A 21628-nucleotide genomic window follows, 5' to 3' on the forward strand; every position below is an offset into this window, starting at 1 on the left:
TCGAACAAGCAACAGCGCTCACAGCAACGTACTTGTCCGGAAGATAGTGTACCTGCTTCGTATCCTGGTTACATACCGGTAGATACATGTACAGTTGGCGCTCGTAAAATGTGCATGTCCTGTACCGCCATTTTACGAGCGCCAACTGTCACGTTGACCCTAACTCTTCGCTACTGAAGTACTTGCTTCTTGTATCGAGCGGTTTTGCCGAAGACTCGCGCTGTAGCGACTTCTGCATTGCCTGGAGCCTGCACTGTACGCTGAGACATAGTTGCAGTATTTTTCACGACTGGCCGCAAACAGTGAGATCGGATACGAGCTGTGAAGCGCGCCGGCTCGATAACACAGACCCCGGTTGGCCCTCGCACCGCGAGTCGCAGTGGGGAGGACACAATCGTTTGGCGTTCAACCTCCAACTTCGTGCCGACCGGAAGGGAAGGCGATGAAGTTCACGCTACCTGAAGATACGTTCCCAGCTGTTAGTCTGTCCAAGGAGAAGCAAGCTGCGTTGATCGAGGAAGCAGAGACCGTCGTTCGCCAGTCCATCGCAGCCAATGAAGAATTCCTGGCCGGTGGAGCGACTTTTCACGATTCGAGGTGGAAGCTCGTGCGCGCCAAGGAAGGCCTGGGCGTGTATCGGCAACGACGATCGATAACTGAAATCTCCAGGGACTCGTACAAGGTCCAGAAGCCTTCGTCGCCTCCGAGCCAGAGCTCGTCACTGTCCTTTAAGCGTCGAGGCCGCGCCACGAGCGACATGCACTGGACAACGACCACCACTGAAGAGGGGTCCTCAATATCTGGCATCAACGAGAGCAGCATCCAGGAGAAGATGAGGCGTCCGGAGATATCGTTAATGGTCATGCACGGAACCGTGGACGGAAGCCTGGCCGACTGCATGTACGGCACCTTCGCGCCTACCAATGGAGCGTGGATGTGGCGGTGCTCCCATTTGAATGAGCGCTTCGACGACTCGCGCGTCCTGGCGAACATCAGAGGACCCACACGAAAGGACCCTTTCCGATCTCTCGGCGTCAAGTGGTTCGTCAAAGAGATCCCGGCCGTGCTGTCTGGCATCGTCATGCGGCGCGACTACCTCGTGCTGGAAGCCACGGGGCTTGCCCGCGACTCGAGAGGCGAGACAGTCGGCTACTACCTCTGCACTCGGTCTCACTGCCAACTATCCCAGTACTCACTGACTTGGGCATCGTCCGCGGACAGTTGAGCTTCTGCTTCATCGACCGACAAAGCGGTCCGGGGAGAGTCGAACTGTACTGCCGCGACTTCAGTGACCCGTGCGGCGGGCTGATGGATCGACTGAGCGTTGCCATTATGGCGGAGTCGCTTCTCTCCGCTGCGGGGGTCATCGACTTCGCGTACGTCAAGAAGCTCATGTGGCTCATAAAGAACAAGGCGGTCTCCCACCAATGTGTGTTGGGGAGCGATGCTGGAGCTACTCGACGAGACCTGCGACAAGAACTTTACCAAGTTCGCGATTGCCGGTGGCGCGGGCCCGGGAGCCCCGTGCCACATCTGCCACCGCGTGGTGTGTGTGGCAAGTGCAGCGTAGTCAAGAAGATGACCGTGGACGTGTCCAGCACTGGCTCAGTCAAGCGTTGCTCTCTCCGGTTTTGCCGCGGGTGCATGCTGGAAGCCAAAGAGAAGTCGGTCTGGGAATTGGCGCTGAGTGGAGTCGAGACAGCGTCCGAGTGCAGCTCATCAACCACCGATTCCGAGTTTGTATTGCCTCGCGCTTAGGATAATAGCTACAAGAGCGACGAAGGGGTAGTTGCCATTCTTATTAACCGCAGACACATGAGATTGAGAAGTAAACGTATTGAACCTCAAGGAAATGACTGGGTCAGACTGTCGACAGTATTACATGTACTTTTGCGTGCTTTCTAAACGAGCCCAATCCGCGACACATGCTGTAGCTTCGACAGTCCAGTGGAGCCCCCACTGGGGGTTCCTCTCGGTGCCTGGCGTGTCACCACGATTCCTGCAGTGATGAGAATCCCATTCCCATTGAGATAGAGAGAAGATAGTCTATTGAACCTTAGTTAATAGCCTCCTGAAACTTTCTAAGTCTTTTGATCAGCGCTGACTCCTTCCTCTTGAGCCACGGCGCTGGGGCTGGAGGTGAATCTGGAGGTTCAGCCTCAATCGTGATGGCTACATAGCAATCCAGAGTGAGCTGTAGCCGAAGCCCATTTGTCCTGGTTGCTGGCTTGTTCCGTCCACTGCGTGCCACTGCTGATATTTGCCTCAGACAGCTGGCCCACATGTATTCCAATTGTTGTGGAGCTCTCCATTTCTTTCCTTCGTGGACGACTTGGTTTCGAATTTGCCACAGCAGTGCGTATCCCATACTACACAGACTCCACCAGATCCGTCCGAGAGCGTCTTCATAGTCTTTGTTCCATTTACCATAGCATTCCAAAAGCACACGCCGCATTCTGTCACTGACAGGAGGAGCTACCCGTGACGAGATGTAACTCTTACACGCCTCGAGACGACTGCTGGATATTTCATGGCCAAGCCAATGCTCCACACAACGACTCCAAAACTGTTGGGCTCGCTCGCAGCCCCATGTAATGTGCGTGATCGTGACCTTGCCTGCCGTGACGTCCTGGGCGAGAAGACAGCCATCCGTCGGACGCTCGCCTTCGTAATGCAAATTTAATTGTTGAGCGGCCATTCGATAGGCCACCCAGACCTGGTAGTTTGTCAACGTGTTTCGATGCGTCCAAAGCTGTTGCGGTAGTTGACTCTGGAGACCTCGTATCCAGTCATCTCGTTCACTTCGGACTTCCCACGTCGTGAGCAGCTTACCGAGGTCGGGACTGGCGTGTACCCGAAGCTGTTTCTTAGGCTGCATCTTCAAATCCTTTATAATGTTTCGATTTCGGGTCCTTGCTGGTACTTGCCAAGGGAATCCGTGAATCCGGGGGTGTGCATGAAAGACTACTCCCTCCAAGTGCTTGGATAGTTTCGTCGCGTCCTTTTTGGCATTGCGCTGCGATACGACTTTCCAATTGAGCCCGTTGACTTGTTGCTGCAGCGTGATTGTAGATTTTCCTGCATTGGGGACTGCCACCACAATAGAATCAGCCTCCACTGACCAGACGTAACTTTGCGTGAGGCGCGGTGGTTTCCGTAATTGAAGCTGTGGGGCTCGACCGAGTTGTTCTCCCACGTCAATTCGGGGCGAGTGGAGCAGAATAGCGATCAACCATCGCTCCCGTTTGGCGATGGTGTGTCCCGCCTGACATCCCGGTGCTGTTGGTACTCGTACCGTGTAGGTCGTTCTGTGAGTCCTGACGATTTCAAGGCTCGCGATCGAGGCTACCGCGATTCTGTCGTATTTGGCTCGCGATAACACTGGCTTATTACTATCTGGGATCCACGGGTTATCCGCCCATGCGAATGTGCCCCAGAACGCCGTGAGCTCCGGTATTTCCAGTCGGTTTGACGGTAGACCTCCCAAATCCACTTCGACGGTGATTTTTTCAAGCGATCGGGGGTGGTAGGTCGCGCTATTCGCAAGCTGTCCGGCTACAGCTGCCAGTCGTGGAACATACACTGCCGATAATTCCTGGCGTTCATGCTGTTCAGCTTCGGTAGGAGCTAGAGCGGCGCAGACTTCTGTCTGAAAGAGGTGGCGGCGACTGCCCCCCGTCGATTGACAACGGCTTTTACTGTCCTTTCGCGGTGTCACTGCTGGTTCGTCTCCGTGAAAACCCATCCATGCAAGCCATGCCTCTCGGTAGACATCATGCCGACTCAGTAGCCACAGCATTGATATTTTCACCCGTTGTGCTTGGATCGCCACGGGCACTGATATTAGACCCAGCCCACCGGCTTGCTTGGGTGTGAAGATCAGACTCGGTGTTAGCTTGTGTCGACTGGGATCATCTTTAAGTAGCCGCCACCACAAGAACTGCTTCTGCATGTTGACTAAGCTCGTCAAAACCTCCTTGGTAGGAGGACACATTTTTGCAGGAAACAGCACCGCAGGCATAACGATTGCGTTGAAAAGATCTACCCTGGCGCGCACTGTCGTTGCTGCTTGCTCCGCGGTTGCCATTCTTCGGTGAATGCTGCGAATCCGTTGGGCCCAATTGACTTTGCTGAGATCGCTGAAACCCACGTCGTACCCGAGATAGCGAACTGTGTCTCCCACAGGTAGTACTGGAATTCCGCACCAGTTCTCCGCTAATATCGCTTTATTCAAGAAAATATACTTACTCTTGGCTGGTTGCACCTTGAGCCCCGAGATTTGACCAAAGTGTTCGACGATTTTCATAACCCTTGGTAACTGGCCGCTCTTCGCTAAGAACACCGTGGAGTCATCTACAAATGCTGAGAATTTGTGCTCCCCATGACGCGGGCTCAGATGCTCATCCTGTTGAAGCGCCAGCGCAAAAAATTCCGCCGCTAAGATGAAAAGTAGAGGAGCTAGCGGACATCCTTGCCTGATGCCCGATTTAACCTCTAGCGGCGAAGAATACTGGCCGTTCACGAAAAATTGTGCTGTGGTTCCTTCATGCAGTCGAGCCATGAGATCAACGAATTCCGGTGCAAAACCAAATTGACGTAACACTTCCAGGAGAAAGACGCGGTCCACAGTATCATAGGCTTTGGTGAAATCAAGAAGTAGGATCCCTGCACTGTCCGACGCATTGATAAAGGCGTCATAAATTGCATTCTCCAGTTGAGCTAGCATCATCACCACGGACCGGTCCATTTGCCGGCCGTGAACGAGACCTTGTTGAGTCTCTCCAATCAGACGGCCGAGAAATCTTTGAAGCCGCGTTGCCAATACTTTTGCGAACAGTTTGTAGCTTGTTTGAAGGAGTGAGATTGGACGATAATCTAAGGCGTTCGGCGAGTCTCTCTCCTTCCGGAGAGGCACTACCACGGCTTTCAGGAAGGAGTCTGGTGGGGGGCTTCCTTGTAGGAGATCGTTACAGACAGTCACAAGCCGAGGGATCATCGATGCCGCCAGATCGAGGTAGAAATCGTTGTTGAGCCCACCTTCACCTCCAGCTTTGTTCCGTTGAAGATCCGCCACTGCGGCGAGCAGGTCGTCTTCGGTGATAGGAGCCAGAAGCCGCTTATTGTCCTCTACTTGCACTCGGCTCTCGAGGGGAACGTGAAAATCGTTCTGGTATAGCGAGAGATTCGTCAAAGGTTTCCCCTGACGGAGCTTGGATAGCCGAAACAGTTTGATCGCGTTTCCAGACTGCCGTTCGCTTAAACAGCCAGCGAATGTCCGCCTGAGTTCGTTCGAGATGTCTTCCAAAGCGAGCAGCACTGCGGTCCCGCACATCTTGGACCAATGCGGTCAGGAGTTGCGTGCGGCTGGTGGCGTTCTCACGCAACTGCCTCTGCAGCTTATTCGACTTGCGCCTTCTGCGCTTTTTCTCTCGCCGAGCGATGTGCTTTATGGTATTTCGACATTGCTTGATCCAGGTGTACCAGCTGAGATAACCAGGACCCCGTTGTGGCGCCTTCCCATTGAGCTCCTGTAGCAGTTCTTCAATTAGACGTTCCGAGTGCGCCCCATGAATGGGGTAATGCTCGTGAGGTGCTAGCTCCAACTCTTCCAGGGCCGACCCAAGTTGGACGCGAGCATCAACTAGTCTCGATTGTTGGACGATCCGGGAAAGAGTTGCGCTTTCCGTTTTGTCGATTCTTGTCCCGCCTCGTCGATCGAGTACCGGAGACTCCACGCAGTTAAAATCACCCGCCAAGATGAGGTTGGCGGTATGACGGGGCCTCCATCATTGTAGGCCCGTGAAGAAAGATTCTCTAGCCCCTTGGTTCGACGCCGGCGCATACACATTCAGCATGTGCATATTTTGGAAAGTTACTCCAATTGCCCGCTCGTTACAAAGCTGCTGGTTCCAAGGTTGAAGCGCGGATTGGAACTCTGGAAAAACTAAGATGCCCACCCCTGCCGTTTTCTGCGGTGCTACACTCCAATATGACAGCGAAGGCTGTCCAGGCGGAAGACTCCACATCCGATTCCATCTCTCCTCGAGCTCAGCTTGCTCTTTCTTAGAGCTGACATGCGTCTCCTCAAGAAGAATTAGCGCGGGCCGTTGAGCTCGAGGAATGGTTCGCCACGCTGACAGCCACTCCCATCGGTTGATAGAACTAAATCCTTGGACGTTCTGAGTGATGATCTTAATATCGGTCGCTTTCGAGAGAGGCCTCACGTCTCTCTCCGTCTCCGTGTGGAACGTCATCAGGTCGGAGAAAGCACTCCGGCCATAGGCATCCCACAGAGGCCCCCCTGACACCGCCAATTTCGACATGGCGATGCCTTTAGTACTGGAGCTGTGGTGTCATGGTCGTCAGCTGATTCTGATGCGAACCATCTCCATCGTCAACCACGTGGGCCATGTACCGTCCTATTGCTCCCCATTTTTCGGTCATGGCTTTGTCATTTGTGAGGAATGCAGCTTTGAAGGTCGGGAGCTTGCGAAGAGCGGTCAAGTGTCGTTGAAGCTTGGTCTGGGCTGAGTCATCAGGGTGACTGTCCTCGCCAATCATTGCGGCCACCTTCTCTGCGTAAATGTGCGCAAACAATAAGTAGTGGCTTAAGCGAGATGTCCGCGATGGAGCACATAGCCACATGACTACGTCCCGCCCATAGTTTTCCGCTTTTTCTACGTCCCATTCGTCGGTACTGGTCATAATCGCCTTCCTCCGCTTGTTATCAACTGCGCGCTCTGCTCGAAGCCCCACTGCGCGAGACGGCGGACTCGGGTCGGATCTGTTTTCTCATCCTGCTGTCCTGCTTCAATCGCCGTCTGCCAGCATTCGTCTCGCCAAGGTGAAGTTCGCTCGTCCAGCACTTGCGGGGCTAGAAGCTGCACTATTTCGTGGCTGTGACCGAAGGTGCGGAGCAGGTGAAGGATATAGTCTCGTTCTTGCTTGGCTGCCGCCAACCAGGTCTCAACCGAGGCGTCCACCGCTGGAAATGGTACGTCAGAACGCTGTGCCCATTCGCCCGCGTAAGCACTCCAAAAATTTGGCCAACTTGGCATACCTTCCGGAGTACTCGGCTGTGGCAATCGGCTGGGACTGTCAACTTCTTCGAACATAGTGAGCAGATTCTTGGTTGGATCGTCACTATTTCGCTTTTTCAGCGGCACAGCCCGGTTGTTAACATTCACCACTATTCCATCTTCCACACGACGCTCAACCGGAGTAGTTACGTGCGCCCGCTTACCAGGGGCTGCTGGTGAGGAATTACGCCTGAGTATTCGCCGGGGTGTAGTCACTCGGGAAGTAGATAAATCGTCGGAGCTCTGAGTCGACGAGGGGTAGTAATCTGGACCAGCTTGGTCCTGCCCCGGTGACTCAAGCTCCGTCACTGGCTGATTGTCTCCGCTCTTCTCCTCCTCGAGACGTTGGCGCCACTGCCGAACCCCTGACTCTGGGATTTGAAATTCGACCATGTATTTCTTGCACTGCTCGGGATCGCTTAAGTCCGCTGCTAGAAGCCGTTTTTGCTGGTGAAGCGACAGCTGCGACACCGTGGCAACGAGAAAATGTAGTAACTCTAGGGTGCGCTCGCCGCCAACTCGGAGAATCTGGTCAATCTCTTGCTTGAGCGTATGATGAATTGTCGGGCCGCTCAGCCTTTCTTCTACCTCCTCTAGGTTGCCGCTCCAACTTCTGGGTCCCATGGTGACTGGGACCCGTACTGTGACTCAGCATTCGGCTCTGCGTCCTCTTCCGTCTTCATCTCCTCATTCCACCCTCTCCCTGCTTTAGTCTCCTGAGGGAGATCACCCTTTTCAGCCGCTTGTGCTTCCGTGGCTGGGTCCGTCGTCTCCGTCGCACTTGGCCGCCTAGTTTCCAGGTCCCCATCGTCACTTCCTGCCATCTCCACGTCCTCCTCGCTGGCTCCCTCTTCAGCTGCGATATCTTGAGCCGGAGTACTGTGAACGTAAGCACTATAGTGTTGATTATGGTAGTGAAGAACAAGCGGCATTTTGTCGTCGTTTGACCTCGCTTTCCGTTTGAGCTCAATGACTTTCTTCACACAGCCTTCAGCAGAGAGTGGAAACTCTCCGAAAGTCGAGAAATCCTTTTTGTTGGCATGGCGTGTTTCCGGTTCATAATGAAGTGCACTCCAGATCGTTTTGCCAGGCACAAAGCTGATGACGAAGATGTCTCGTTGCAGCATGATTCCATAGGTAGCGAGAGTGTTATTGCTGCCCCAAAGCTTCTCGGGCAGGAAGACAGCGGGGTCCGACGAGCTGGATCCATACTCTGTGAGGTAGCGTCGGAACTCTTCCTCGGAGACTGGTTGTGTCATTTTCTCGTAGCCACGTCGGAGCTGTATTAGCGTCTGCTTCCGCTGGGCATGTGGGTATTTCAGCGGGAAATCGATGAAGGCCCTCGCCGCGCATCCTTTTTTCAAAGCCGTGGCCGCTTGAGCAAGGCGATCCGGGGTGTCGGAGAAGCTGCAGCTCGCTAACGCTTGGGCCACCGAGTAGACTGGCAGTTTCCGGATCTCGGAGTGGATACTGGTCGGAGGCTCATAGAAACAAGAGCTCGCGACAGAGACTTCTCTAGTGCTTCCTCGCCGTGGGTTTTCGCACTTGTTGCTGGCGGGACGTGGTCTCGCTCTTGCGTCATAGGAACCGGAGCAAGAGCAACGGCTAGCTCTGCTAAGGCAGCATCTTCCACTACCAGTAGTTCGGCGTGGGCTTTACGGATTGCTTTGGCCGTGGGTTTCGGCTTGTTCGGTTATTCTGACTTCTTCTCGTCTTCTTGGGACGCCTCCTCGTCAGCCGACTCCACAGTCAGCGGATTGAATCGCGACCCAGCTTTAGCGTTTTGGTGCGCGTCACTCACGGGCCCTTTCTTCTTGTCAGGATTCGGGGTCTTGTCAGCACTCTTAGCCGGCGCAGGTCCTTGCTGGACTGGGAAGTTTGCTTGTGGGTGATTCATCGTGACACCGCTACTGGGTTTCTTCGTTGACCTACCATCGAACCAGCCCTCCTTTGGTTCCGCAGCTGTGGTACCTCGCGCCCCTCTGTGGCGCTGCTGTACTGGGTCCGACGTCGCCGCCTTTTCCGGCAGTGGATCTGCCCCGTTGGCGCGATCGGTGCCAGACAGCTGTGGCTCCTCCGACTGACAACCTGCGGTCACCGTAGCTCAAGGCTAGTGAATGTCGGCGTCTGCACCCGTAAGCTAGCGACCGTGTCCTCCATGGCTACAAGACAGCCTGGGCCTCGGAGCTCGTCCATCGACATGTGGCACGCTCTCATTGGGTGCCCGAGACGGCCGCAGCGAAGACACTGCTGCCGACCTCGCATACTCGGATGCTGAACAACAATGACAGAGGTGAACCACACAATCCGCGTGATCCCTTCTAGTTCCCGTGGGCAGCCATCCATTGCAAAACTCATTTCCATGCCATTGACGTACTCGATTGAGGGCCACTCCGGTCCAGGTCCTCGAAGACAAACGGCACACGGAGAACGTGCTTCAAAAACGCGTGTAGACGGCCGAGATCCATGTTCCGCGTCACGTCACGTAGAATGACGACGTACTCTGACGCCGTCGAGATCAGGGCACCATCTTCTTCGTACTGCAGGTCCCAAACATTTGCCCCAGGTGTCCGTCTTCCCACAGGATGCGCATTGACTAGTTTGTGCGTCGTTCGATGGAAAGTTACCTCCAGCCCGTCAAACCTACAGGCTGCCTCTCTGGTAAAGAAGTAGAAATGAATCTCGTGCTTCGCTGCGTTGTAGCTGATCGTCTTGACGGCAGCCAGGAGTCCCCAGAGTCGTTGGTTGTTAGTGCTATGGTTCATCGCCGCGATCGAAATACTCTCCTGTAGACTTTTGGTGCTCTGAAATGCTTCCTTGACTGGCAGCTCACCATCAAGGTCCATAATCAGAAGCCCCTCCACCTGCGCTCGCACTGTACCGATAATTCTCAACTTGTCTTCTGTTCGCATGATGCGGTTGAAGAACTGCGGCAATCGACGGCAGATAACCGTGCCCTCAACTAATCCTTGAACAATTCTCCACTCGTCTTCCGTTCCTTCCCGGAATGCCCCCTTGGAGTACTTACCGTACGTTTTCTCGCATACCTGCCGGAGCCGGGTGGTTTCCTCGGCGGAATACACACTTTGGTTGAACAGGAAATCTTTCGTTGTAACTCCAACTTCACCTCCTCCTTCCTGTTGCCCCGCCACCTTTTGAGCCCATCGGGTGAGCACTAGAGCTTGGAGCTCTGCAGTTTGCATCGAGACCTTTCCCAACTCCTTGCTAAGAACATGTTCCAACGACTGCCTGGAGATGTAGACCGTGTGACATGACGCCGACACGAGTCGAGACCATGAAGTCCAGTCTTGATGCTGGTTTACCACGATGTCTTCGAAAACGTCGACCAGCCGCTCCATCTCCGGTTTGGTGAGGCGCGGGAGTCGTTGAGCTGCTGGAGACAGGTTCTTCTTCTTGCTTGGGCTCTTAGGAAAAACAGAGTCAAAGAGCTGCTGCACTAAGTCCAGCCATGCCTGGGGTCGGGGTTTGCGATAGGTGGCGGTTTGCAGCGAGTGCTGAAGCGCTGCAGCCAGCTGCTCCGCTGTCGCCGGCTGCTTGCTCTCTTCCTCCATCTCTGCCTTCTTGCTCGTTTCAGCCTGCTGGTGACTGCTCATCTCGGCGACTTGCTCGCGGCGGCCGGAGGTCTCGGTCGTCTCGGGGGGCTCCCCCTCGGTTCGAAGCGGTGGGGGCCCGTCAGATGCCACCTCACTCGCCCTCCCTTCGTTTAAGGCCGGGTCCAAACCTTCATGCTGGCGAGTTCTGTCGTTCGTCATCAACTTGCTGAACTCGTTCCTTTCCGCCGGAAAGTCGTCTTCCTCCTCCGGCTGAGTCTCGGGGACGATCTCGTCCGGTGGTCTCACCTCCGTGTCCACGGGTGAGGTGCCGGGATCGTCGTCCGCCGCCGGGACCTGCCCAGAGGGCCGTCGGTCGTCCGAGTCCGTGGCCGAAGCCGCAGAGGACATGGTGATGAACACTTTGACTTAGGTTAAGTGTACCAAATCAGGGGCACTGTGCACTTCCAATCCCAGGATCAACGCGTGCCGAGTTGCTGGGGCTTCTGTCGCAAAATCGAAAGTGTCCCATTCCCATTGAGATGGGCATGCCTAGTAGGTCTTGCAAACGGTGCTGACCGCGTACCCGTACCCGCCCGTGCAGCCGTCCAAGCCGAAGTCGGGTATGTTGTCAAGACTGATGTGACGACGCCTCGCCAAGCGACCGTGTGACGCGAACGCGTCATCAGTGAGGTTGGCGTGACCTTCACTGTGTTGTACCGCAATCATTCAGGTGATTACGGGACGATGATTACGTCACGGTGATTACGCCATGATTGTGGGTACAGGATTGTGGGTACAAGATGGGCATCGACGTGGCGTTCTCTGATTGGATAAGGTAACTGTGTATCCAGTAGAGAATCCAGTAGGGTGTATCCAGTAAGAGGTATCCAGTAGCAGGCTTAGAGGTAGCACGCGGTTGCGAACTAAGGACCTGAATCGAATCACTTTGCATTTTGCCAACTACTGCTCAAGTGCTCTTCCTTTTGGTTATGAGCCCAAGCCCCGTCTTCCCTGACCAAGACCCCGACTACGCCTTCGCCATGGACGCCGCCCCGACCGCGACCGCCCGCATCAACAAGTTCGACGGAACCAACTTCCACACATGGAAGTTCAAGATGCAGATGGTGCTGGAGGAGCGCGAACTGTGGGAAGTGACGAGTGGGGAAGTGAAGCTCGAGCAGTGCACGACCGCGGCGGACCAAGCGACGTTTCGCAAGAAGTCGCGCAAGGCGCTGGCGATCGTCTGTCTCGCGATGGAGGACTCGCAGCTGCCGCTGGTGCGGTCGGCGAAGGACGCGCATGATGCATGGTCAAGACTCGAGGGACACTTCGAGAAGAAGAGCCTGGCGAACAAGCTCTTTCTTCGTCGACGGTTCTTCACGACAACGATGGACGAAGGTGATGATGTGCTGGAGCACATTAACAAGCTCAAGACGCTGGCGGAACAGCTCGACGCGGTCGGCGCTCCGGTCAGCGAGGACGACTTGGTGATCACGCTTCTTGCCAGTCTGAGCGAGTCGTACCAGTTCCTCATCACGGCGTTGGAATCGCGTTCCGACACGCTGACGTGGGAGCTCGTGACGTCTCGGCTCCTGCACGAGGACTTGAAGCGCAAGGAACAAGGTGGCGGTGCTGACGGAACCGCGCACGCTCAAGGTCAAGCGTTCATGACAAGCGACAACGGGAAGCGCAAGGGACGGCAGGCGCAAGCGCAGAGGACGAGCGCCTGTCACTACTGCGGCGAGCACGGACATTGGATCGCCAAGTGTCCGGTGCGGATCCGCGAGAACGGGGAGCGGCAGAGGCCGCAACGAGCGAACGTCGCGCAGGTCTAAGATGACTCTGGCGACTTCCTCTTCTCGGTTGGTGGCGACACGGGTGCCTCCAAGCTGAGCGGCATGTGGCTGGTCGACTCGGGTGCGACGCAGCACATGACGTACTCGAAGGAGTACATGAAGTACTACAAGAAGATCTCTCCGGTGGACGTGCATCTGGCGGACGACGGCGTGGTTCAGGCGGTGGGGAGCGGCGACATCGTGATGTCGATGCAGACACCGCGCGGCATGAAGAAGGGTGTGCTCACGGGTGTGTGACACATCCCGAAGCTGTCGCGTAATCTGTTCTCCGTCGGCCGCTTCACCAAGGACGTCGGGCCAGTGACCTTCGAGAGCGACGGGTGCTTCGCGGAAACGAAGGGTCTCAAGTGGAAGCTCGGCGCTCGCGAAGGCAAAGGACTGTTCAAGCTCTGCATGACGCCGAGGACGCCTGCTGACGAGGCCAATGCGGCAAGCTCGAAGAATCGCCAAGGGGACACCACGTCGTACCTCTGGCACCTTCGACTTGGTCACATCGGCCATGGTGGTCTCGACGCCATCGTCAAGAAGGGCTACGGCACTGGCATCCCAATGACGTCGGTGAAGCAGTGGGAGGTGTGCGACGGGTGCGCACTCGGCAAGCAAACGCGAGTAAGCTTCATGAAGTCGTCGCCGAACCGTGCGAAGCAAGTGCTGGAGGTGGTCCACAGCGATGTGTGCGGTCCGATGCAGACGGCGACGTTCGGAGGTGAGCGCTACTTCGTCACGTTCATCGACGACAAGTCGCACTTCTGCGTGGTGTACTTGCTACGGAACAAGTCGGAGGTGGCTGCCAAGTTCGCTGCGTTCGTCGCGTTGGCTGAGACGCAGACCGGCAAGCGAGTGAAGGTGCTTCGGAGCGACAACGGCGGCGAGTACACTTCGGGTGCGATGGCCAAGTTGTGTGCGGATCGCGGCATCGAGCAGAAGTTCACGCCGCCATACACGCCTCAGCTCAACGGAGTGGCCGAGCGAATGAATCGGACGCTGGTGGAGTGTGCGCGCTGCATGCTGGAGCACGCCGGGTTGTCGAAGGAGTACTGGGGAGAAGCGGTGATGACGGCCACGTTCCTCCGCAACCGGTGTCCGACGCGCGCCATCAGTCACGACAAGTCGCCGCACCACGTTTGGACCGGCAAGAAGCCTTTGCTGGCCAACCTCAAGGTGTTCGGGTGCCACGCGTACGTGCACGTGCCGAAGGAGAAGCGGTCGAAGTTCGACGCTCGGTCGGTGCGCTGTCGTTTCCTCAGGTACTCGGAGCACGAGAAGGCGTATCGGTTCGAGGAGATCGAGAGCGGTCGCGTGTTGGTGAGCCGCGACGCGCAGTTCATAGAGGATGTCTTCGACGGTGGGAGACGCAACTACGCTTCGAAGGAGGTGTTGGTGGGTCTTCCGACAGATGATGATGAAGACACCACGGATGAAGAGACTCAGTCCGGATCAGACGAGAACAGAGAAGAAGCTGCGCGGAATCAAGACTTTGAACCCGGCAGCAAGCGACACCCGCGCACGCAGTCGCTCGAGGAGGCCGTGGAGGTTCCGAGTGCCAAGCGATATGCGGTGCCGAGACGACAGCAGCCGCTGGACGAGATGTCTACCGCAGCACAAGAGAAGGAAGACTTCGAGGCTGCGTACGTCGTGGATTTAGTGGGAGAGATGCCGACAACGTTCAAGTCGGCGATGGAATCTAGCGACGCAGACAAGTGGAAAGAGGCGTGCGACTCGGAGGTGGAGTCGCTCCGCAAGAACGAGACGTGGACCCTGGTGCAACTGCCGAAGGGACGCAAGGCGATCGGCTGCAGATGGGTGTTCCGCGTAAAGGAGAACCAGTCTGGAGAGATCGAGCGGTTCAAGGCGCGACTGGTGGCGAAGGGGTTCTCGCAGAAGTACGGCATCGACTACGACGAGACGTTCGCGCCGGTGGCCAAGTTCACGTCGATTCGGGTGTTGCTGAGTCTGGCGGCCAAGTACAAGCTCACAGTGCACCAGATGGATGTGAAGACCGCGTTCCTCAACGGCTTGTTGGACGAGGACATCTACATGGCGCAGCCGGACGGATATGTGGACGGAGATCGACCCGACTACGTGTGCCGGCTTAAGCGTTCGCTGTACGGCCTGAAGCAGTCGCCGCGGATGTGGAACAAGATGATCGACGAGTTCATGTTGAAACTGGGGTTCAAGAAGTGCGAGTCCGACCACTGTATCTACTTGAAGCGGGACAATCACGACATGATGTTCGTGGCACTGATCTGGTCCTCGCCAGCAGCAGCGACGGGATGCTGAAGGACACGAAGCAGGCGCTGAGTGACCGGTTCGAGATGACTGACATGGGCCAGCTCAAGTACTTCCTTGGTATGGAGATCGAGCAAGATGTGGCGACTGGGAAGGTGTCGGTGCGGCAGACCAAGTTCGCGAAGGACATTCTCGAGAAGTTCAAGATGGATGAGAGCAACCCTGTGAAGACACCGCAGGATCCGGGTCTGAAGCTGACCAAGGCCATGTGCGAGGGAGGCTGCAAGCACGACGAGACCAAGGCGAATGTTCCGTACCGGAACGCCGTGGGCTGCCTCATGTATCTCATGGTGGGGACTCGTCCGGACCTCGCAGCGGCAGTGGGAGTGCTGAGCCAGTTCGCAGCGGACCCATGTCCGACAGACTGGCAAGCGCTCAAGAGGGTCTTCCGCTACATCCGAGGCACGAAGACGCACGGCCTCGTGCTTCAAGCGAGCAGCGAAGACGGACTGCAAGGCTACTCGGACGCGGACTGGGCCGGCGACATCGAGTCTCGACGGAGTACGAGCGGCTACGCGTTCATGATGAACGGCGGATGCATCAGCTGGCGAAGGAAGAAGCAGCGCACGGTGGCGCTCTCGTCGACGGAAGCCGAGTACATGGCGCTGTCGGAGGCCACGCAGGAGGCGGTGTGGCTCAAGGTGTTTCTGTGCGAGCTGGGCGAGATGGCGAGCGATGAAGCGGTGAAGATCTACGAGGACAACCAAGGCTCCATCGCGTTGGCCAAGAACCCGGAGTTCCACAAGCGCACCAAGCACATCGACATTCGCTACCACTTCGTGCGCGAGAAGGTGGAAGACGGTCAAGTGGTGTTGCAGTATGTTTCGACACTCGACATGCTGGCGGACATCATGACGAAGCCGATCGCGGCGCCGCAGTTCGACGCGCTCAGGACGAAGCTGGGCATCGTGGTCGCTGACGAGTCGAGTGGGAGTGTTGTCAAGACTGATGTGACGACGCCTCGCCAAGCGACCGTGTGACGCGAACGCGTCATCAGTGAGGTTGGCGTGACCTTCACTGTGTTGTACCGCAATCATTCAGGTGATTACGGGACGATGATTACGTCACGGTGATTACGCCATGATTGTGGGTACAGGATTGTGGGTACAAGATGGGCATCGACGTGGCGTTCTCTGATTGGATAAGGTAACTGTGTATCCAGTAGAGAATCCAGTAGGGTGTATCCAGTAAGAGGTATCCAGTAGCAGGCTTAGAGGTAGCACGCGGTTGCGAACTAAGGACCTGAATCGAATCACTTTGCATTTTGCCAACTACTGCTCAAGTGCTCTTCCTTTTGGGTACCCGTACCCGCCCGCCCACAAGCCACGGGTGTACCCGGGACAACCAGGGCTCAAGGTTTTGTACGGACGGACCAACTGTTACATCTCCCGACACGGTTTTAAAGTTAAACATTTAAGTAGGAACTACGCGAAATCAATACAGAGTGAAAAGGACTTGTGGAGGCTAAAAGAAGACGGCGTAGGAGCATGATATAGCTGGTATAAGTAAGAAATATTACTATTTAGTACTATTTTCGTCAACTTCGGGTATCCGTGGCACCGCCCGAGGTTTGCTTCGGGTACCCGTACCCGACCCGAAACCGGGTATACCCGAGGCGGGTAGAGCGGGTACAAGAAACGGGTACCCGATTGCGAGCCCTGATGCCTACATTGCGCAAGGGAACGTTAGTTTCACACGTTGACAGACGAAGCCCTCCGTGTTCAGATCGGACACCTCCAGAAGTCAAACAGCGTACGGTACTCCGTAGTGTACTGTACAACATCTGCAGCAGAGCTGAGGCTCTGCTCGCCTACTTCGCATCGACCGCCGAATCGGCGGCGCCGATAGCGTGTACCGTGGACTTACACGTGCGCAAGAATCCCTCAAAGTAGCCGGCGCTGTACTGTACCTCTAGATCGCGAAGATCCCGCCATTGACCAAGTAAGCTTCGACGTGACGAGTCGTTTACCGCCAAATGTACCACTTGTTGACTCAACTTGACCGTCAAGCACAAAACCCAAGTTTCTGCTCGTTCCTTCCTTCCTTCCTGCCAGTACTGTATGACCAACGAATTGACTTCGATACTACGTGAACTTTTAAGTTCATTAGAATACCAATTAAAATTGGTATTCTGCTATACCGGTAAGTGTAGCAAACAATGCAAATGCATGGATTTACATGTTAACACATTCAGAAATAATCCAAATTTTTGTACAGAACGCTGCGTGAATACCGAACGCCTGATATATATAAGGGCTCTAGATTTATAAAGTAATCTCAGCTTTACCAGAGAAAAGGATGTACTGAATTAGTTTATCTTAGACGGAATTTGACGCTTGCTTAGTTAATCAAACCCGAGTAAAGCAGTGCTGAGTTGTTTCAGCGCTGACCTTCGACCAAGCGTGTTCGCACCACATCACTGCGATTAGTAGCTCTACTTTGTACTACTCGTATAGGGCTTAGCGGGTAGTGCGCCAATGTGAAAGTGGAATCGTAAATACAGAGAAGATCGCACAGACAATCAAAAGGGCGCCAATTTTCAAACTGCACAGCTTAGTACTTTAGCCAAACAAAGGTATCCTGGATTTTTACATCAGTACCTTGGCCCATCTCCGTTCGTCCTGTTGTTGGACCTTGAAGTATTATTTATATGAGGTTATGTATTGTATACCCGTTCGGTATTGAGGCAGATTCCTGTACACACTTCTGCAAATACCATTGGAACTGCTACAAAATTGACACAATTGTTCATGACACAATTTGTGGAGACGATATTTGCGTCTTCGCATATTGTACTGGGTAAACTGCCCTATTTTTGGGTTGTTTTTGGAAGAGTTCCAATGGCACATTTATTGATACACGTACTGTACACATCAAGCACTTCGTTACTTTGTCGAGCTGCCTACTGTACAGTTATTGCACTCTTCGCTTTATACAGAACTCCCCTGCTTACCCTCGCCTGCATAAAGTTTGGTACCTCGCACAGATAGTACAAATCACTGTTGTCAGCATAAATTCACCATATACTGATTTAACTGAAAACGGGAGGGAAAGTGTCGAGTGCGGGAAGCTTACACAATAGCTATGCGCCGCAATGTTGTAATAAATCAGTATGTTTAGCCTCCTTTGCAATTCTCTTAGCCTTGCAAGATTTATTGGTCCCACCTTTTTGGCTGAGGCGGGGAGTTCTGTAGTTGATTGAAGGACGCACATGTACTGTAAAGGTCCACTGCACTTGAAACTAACTTTCCTTTTGTGCCGACTTTACCTCTGGGCAATCATGGATATAGACAACCCTAAATCTGTAACTTACATCTGCCGAAAAACATTTGATTGACGATCAAACGGTTTTGCAGAAGACACGGGCGTGGAAAAGGGAACGCGACTGATTTCATCGTGCACCCTACACGTGTGTACAGTACATGTACCGCTCCCTACGATAGAGACGGAAGCTTTGACGGGGTCTGGATGGACGGGACCAGTTGGCGACACTTGCAGCCTTCAGAAGCGCACAACTGTTTTCGCCTTCACGAAAGGAAGGAGGGGCACAATGAAGTTCACTCTACCGGAAAACGCCTTCCCGGACGTGCATCTGTCCAAGGAGCACCAAGACGCGCTTATAGAAGAAGCCGAGAATCTCGTGCGCGAGACGCTCGCAGCCAACGAGGCATTCCTGGCTGACGGAGCCAAATTTCGGGATCCAAGATGGCGACTAGTGCGAGCAAAAGATGGGTTGAACGTGTACCACCGCCCACGATCGCGGCAAAGAAGCTCTCGGAGTCTACGAATGCCTCGGAAGAAGGCGTTCTCACCGGTCCTGCTAAGCCAATCTCAAGCTACAGACCCGTGGGGGGTCAGCCAGCATGACCACGACGAGGCCAGCACTGACGACGAAGCATCAGCATCTTCTTCATCTACTAAAGATATGGTGAGGCGTCCAGCAGGTTTCGAAATGATCCTTCACGGAACAGTGGACGGAATTCTGGACGACGCAATGTATGGGACTTTCGCCGCCACGGACCAGGCCTGGATGTGGCGGAGCTCGCATATCAACGACCGCCTCGACGACGCGCGAGTGCTGGCGACTATTAGAGGCCCCACAAAGGAGGACCCGTTCCGGTTCCTGGGTATCAAGTGGTTCGTCAAAGAGCGCCCTGCTGTACTGACAGGTCTGGTGCAACAGCGTGACTACCTTATCGTGGAGGCCACGGGGCTCATGCGGGACTCGAAAGGAGAAAAGGTCGGCTATTACTTGATGCACTCCATCTCTCTGCCTCGGATCTTCCCGGAACTCACGGATTTGGGTCTTCTTCGAGGAGATCTGAGCCTCTGCTTCATTGACCGCCAGCTTGGGCACCACAAAGTCGAGAAATACTGCCGGAACTTCAGCGATCCCCGGGGGAAAATCCCTGATCGAGTGGCTGTTGCGATCACCGCGGACGCGCTCATCTGCGCTGCGAGTATCATCGACTACGCGTACATCAAGAAGCTCACGTGGCTCATGAAGGAGAAAGGGGAGGAGATTGCGGCGCGTCATCGTCGACCAAGTGGCGAGGCGCGACCCAAATGCTGTGAAAACTGCAGCAAAAGCTTCACCAAGTTCTCCCTGCCTGGGGCTCGATCGGGTGTCGACTGCCAGATCTGTCGACGAGTGGTATGCGGACGCTGCAACATGATCAAGAAGATGACGGTGGACATATCGGAGACGGGCGCTGTGAAGCAGTGTGCGCTGCGCTTCTGTCTGGAATGCATTCGGGAGGCCAAGGAGAAGTCGGTCTGGGAGATGGCCCTGACTGGCGTCGAGACTGCATCAGAAACGTCGTCTGCATCTGCGTCTGGCTCATCGCGGTCGGGACGCTACCGATAAGTAAGACAGAGCTACAGTGGCAAGTAAAGGAGTAGCATCTAATGGAAAATTTATGAAAGCACACTATCGTTTGAAATGCATGTAGTTGCTCGGATCAACTAAGCTAAAGCCTACTTAAAAGGATCAGTCAACACAATAATATATATATTTCTATCCACCCATTTTTTTGCTTTTGTTCATTCACAAACACTGACTAACGTGCCGAGCAACTATCACTTCGTTGCTAGCGTTGGTCCACAGTACCGGCACCCCCATAGCTTCCTTTGCAAGTCTGATCAGTCTAATCTGGGACTCGATGAACATCTTGACGAGGTTTCGACACCACTCAGCGCCAATTCCCAGACCGACTTTTCCTTCGCTTCGATGAGGCAGCCGACACAAAACCGGAGAGCACACTGCTTCACCGACCCAGTGTCAGACACGTCCACGGTCATCTTCTTGACCAGGCTGCACTTCCCACACACCACGCGGCGGCAAATGTGGCACGGGGCCCCCGATCCGACACCAGTCAGTGCAAATCTGGTGAAACTCTTGCAGCAGTTGCTGCAGTGAGAAGGCCGAGAGGCTCGAGTCCCGTGTTGCTGCGTGACCCCCTTCTCCTTCATGAGCCACGTGAGCTTCTTGACGTACGCGTAGTCGACGACTCCGGCCGCGCAGATCAGCGCGTCGGACGCAATAGCTACAGACACTCGGTCCAACATCGCACCACATGGGTCGCTAAAACCCCGACAGTACAGCTCGACTTTGCCCGGGCCGCTTTGGCGATCAATGAAGCATAAGCTCACGTTACCACGCACGATGCCCATGTTCGAGAGTTCAGGAACTTCCGACAGCGAGACCGAGTGCATGAGGTAGTAGCCAACTACTTCGACCTTCGAGTCGCGCGTGAGCCCCGTGGCCTCCATGGTGAGGAAATCCCTCTGCTGGACGATCCCCGACAGCACCGACGGGTGCTCCTTAGCGAACCACTTGATCCCGAGGAACCGGAACGGATCGCTCTGAGTCGGTCCTCTGACAGTCGCAAGGATGCGGGCGTCGTCGAGGCGGTCATTGAGGTGCGAGCTGCGCCACATCCAGGCTTGGTTCGAGGCCGCGAAGGTTCCGAACATGCAGTCGGCCAGACTTCCGTCCACCGTCCCATGCAAAACCATCAAAGACACCCCCGGACGCCTCAACTTGTCCTGAACACTGCTCCCAGGTGGCGAGGCCTCCCCGTCAGTGTCCTTCCACCGGGTGTCGCTACCCGAATGACCTCGACTTTTGAAGGACCAAGACGAACTCTGGCTTTGGGAGGACGACGACCCCGGAAGTTTACCCAACGCCTTGAGCCCGCCAGACCCAGACTTCGGTGGTCGCTGGCGATACACACTCAGTCCCTCCTTCGCGCGCACGAGTTTCCACCTCGGATCTTGAAAAGTTGCTCCTCCGGCCAGGAATTCTTCATTCGCAGCAATAGTCTCCCGCACGACGGTCTCCGCTTCCTCGATCAAGGCAGCTTGCGCCTCCTTGGACAAATTCACAGGCGGGAACGTGTCTTCAGGCAGCGTGAACTTCATAACCTTCCTCGGGGCTGGCGCGACGCTGGATTGACTTGAGCGTCAAATTTGTTGTGCTTGTTCCACGTCGAGTATCTGACAACCATCCGTGCCCCGTTTCGTCAAAGCATCCCGTTTATCCTAGGTGAAGAGCTTCACGCTGCTTGCGCTTTGTGTCTCTCTGCATAGCCTGCATTTCTGTGCTGTTTCTTAGCCAAAATACTTGAAGCCATGCTTGCCATTCCCACGTCTATCCAAGGGACCCAAGCGGCACTCGAGATTTCGTTCGGCAAAACCACTTGATGCCACTAGCAAGTGGTTTAACGGAATCCTGACTCATAATACTTAGAGCGTGTTCGCTACGCAGCTGGAGATGGATATCTGCAGGGAGTTGGTGCATCTCCATCTCCACGCATCTAGGTAAAATTACCCAATCACAGTGCGACTC

At 55.0% G+C, this 21628-nt stretch overlaps 10 protein-coding genes across 10 annotated transcripts; 2 read left to right on the forward strand and 8 right to left on the reverse strand.

The window, feature by feature from the left end:
• Positions 1-442: 442 nt before the first annotated feature.
• On the forward strand, positions 443-1225 carry PHYSODRAFT_255513 (hypothetical protein; the record flags this gene model as incomplete). The annotated part of the gene is made up of 1 exon (XM_009529604.1): positions 443-1225. One exon carries the CDS (start codon positions 443-445, stop codon positions 1223-1225), a length of 783 nt encoding a protein of 260 aa, XP_009527899.1.
• An 831-nt stretch (positions 1226-2056) lies between these two features.
• PHYSODRAFT_503027 (hypothetical protein) lies at positions 2057-2944 on the reverse strand (the record flags this gene model as incomplete). Its single annotated transcript, XM_009529605.1, has 1 exon — positions 2057-2944. A coding segment is annotated over one exon (888 nt), but the record flags the coding sequence as incomplete, so codon positions are not given.
• A 42-nt stretch (positions 2945-2986) lies between these two features.
• Positions 2987-3745, reverse strand: PHYSODRAFT_501120 (hypothetical protein; the record flags this gene model as incomplete). The annotated part of the gene is made up of 1 exon (XM_009529606.1): positions 2987-3745. A coding segment is annotated over one exon (759 nt), but the record flags the coding sequence as incomplete, so codon positions are not given.
• Positions 3746-8152: 4407 nt separating this feature from the next.
• Positions 8153-8515, reverse strand: PHYSODRAFT_461089 (hypothetical protein; the record flags this gene model as incomplete). The annotated part of the gene is made up of 1 exon (XM_009529607.1): positions 8153-8515. A coding segment is annotated over one exon (363 nt), but the record flags the coding sequence as incomplete, so codon positions are not given.
• Positions 8516-9433: 918 nt separating this feature from the next.
• Positions 9434-10282, reverse strand: PHYSODRAFT_501588 (hypothetical protein; the record flags this gene model as incomplete). The annotated part of the gene is made up of 1 exon (XM_009529608.1): positions 9434-10282. One exon carries the CDS (start codon positions 10280-10282, stop codon positions 9434-9436), a length of 849 nt encoding a protein of 282 aa, XP_009527903.1.
• Positions 10283-11704: 1422 nt separating this feature from the next.
• Positions 11705-12236, reverse strand: PHYSODRAFT_498789 (hypothetical protein; the record flags this gene model as incomplete). Its single annotated transcript, XM_009529609.1, has 3 exons — positions 11705-11726; positions 11833-11901; positions 11986-12236. Coding segments are annotated over 3 exons (342 nt in total), but the record flags the coding sequence as incomplete, so codon positions are not given.
• A 1200-nt stretch (positions 12237-13436) lies between these two features.
• PHYSODRAFT_503560 (hypothetical protein) lies at positions 13437-13817 on the reverse strand (the record flags this gene model as incomplete). The annotated part of the gene is made up of 2 exons (XM_009529610.1): positions 13437-13557; positions 13594-13817. 2 exons carry the CDS (start codon positions 13815-13817, stop codon positions 13437-13439), a joined length of 345 nt encoding a protein of 114 aa, XP_009527905.1.
• A 141-nt stretch (positions 13818-13958) lies between these two features.
• PHYSODRAFT_503669 (hypothetical protein) lies at positions 13959-14381 on the reverse strand (the record flags this gene model as incomplete). The annotated part of the gene is made up of 2 exons (XM_009529611.1): positions 13959-14067; positions 14122-14381. The coding sequence occupies 2 exons, from the start codon at positions 14379-14381 to the stop codon at positions 13959-13961; spliced, it is 369 nt and encodes a 122-aa protein (XP_009527906.1).
• Positions 14382-18328: 3947 nt separating this feature from the next.
• Positions 18329-19645, forward strand: PHYSODRAFT_504198 (hypothetical protein; the record flags this gene model as incomplete). Its single annotated transcript, XM_009529612.1, has 2 exons — positions 18329-18519; positions 18712-19645. The coding sequence occupies 2 exons, from the start codon at positions 18329-18331 to the stop codon at positions 19643-19645; spliced, it is 1125 nt and encodes a 374-aa protein (XP_009527907.1).
• Positions 19646-19920: 275 nt separating this feature from the next.
• Positions 19921-21201, reverse strand: PHYSODRAFT_501131 (hypothetical protein; the record flags this gene model as incomplete). Its single annotated transcript, XM_009529613.1, has 2 exons — positions 19921-20884; positions 20984-21201. The coding sequence occupies 2 exons, from the start codon at positions 21199-21201 to the stop codon at positions 19921-19923; spliced, it is 1182 nt and encodes a 393-aa protein (XP_009527908.1).
• Between the last annotated feature and the right edge of the window lie 427 nt (positions 21202-21628).

The sequence above is a fragment of the Phytophthora sojae genome, assembly GCF_000149755.1.
Source record: "Phytophthora sojae unplaced genomic scaffold PHYSOscaffold_4, whole genome shotgun sequence".
NCBI lineage: Eukaryota > Oomycota > Peronosporomycetes > Peronosporales > Peronosporaceae > Phytophthora > Phytophthora sojae.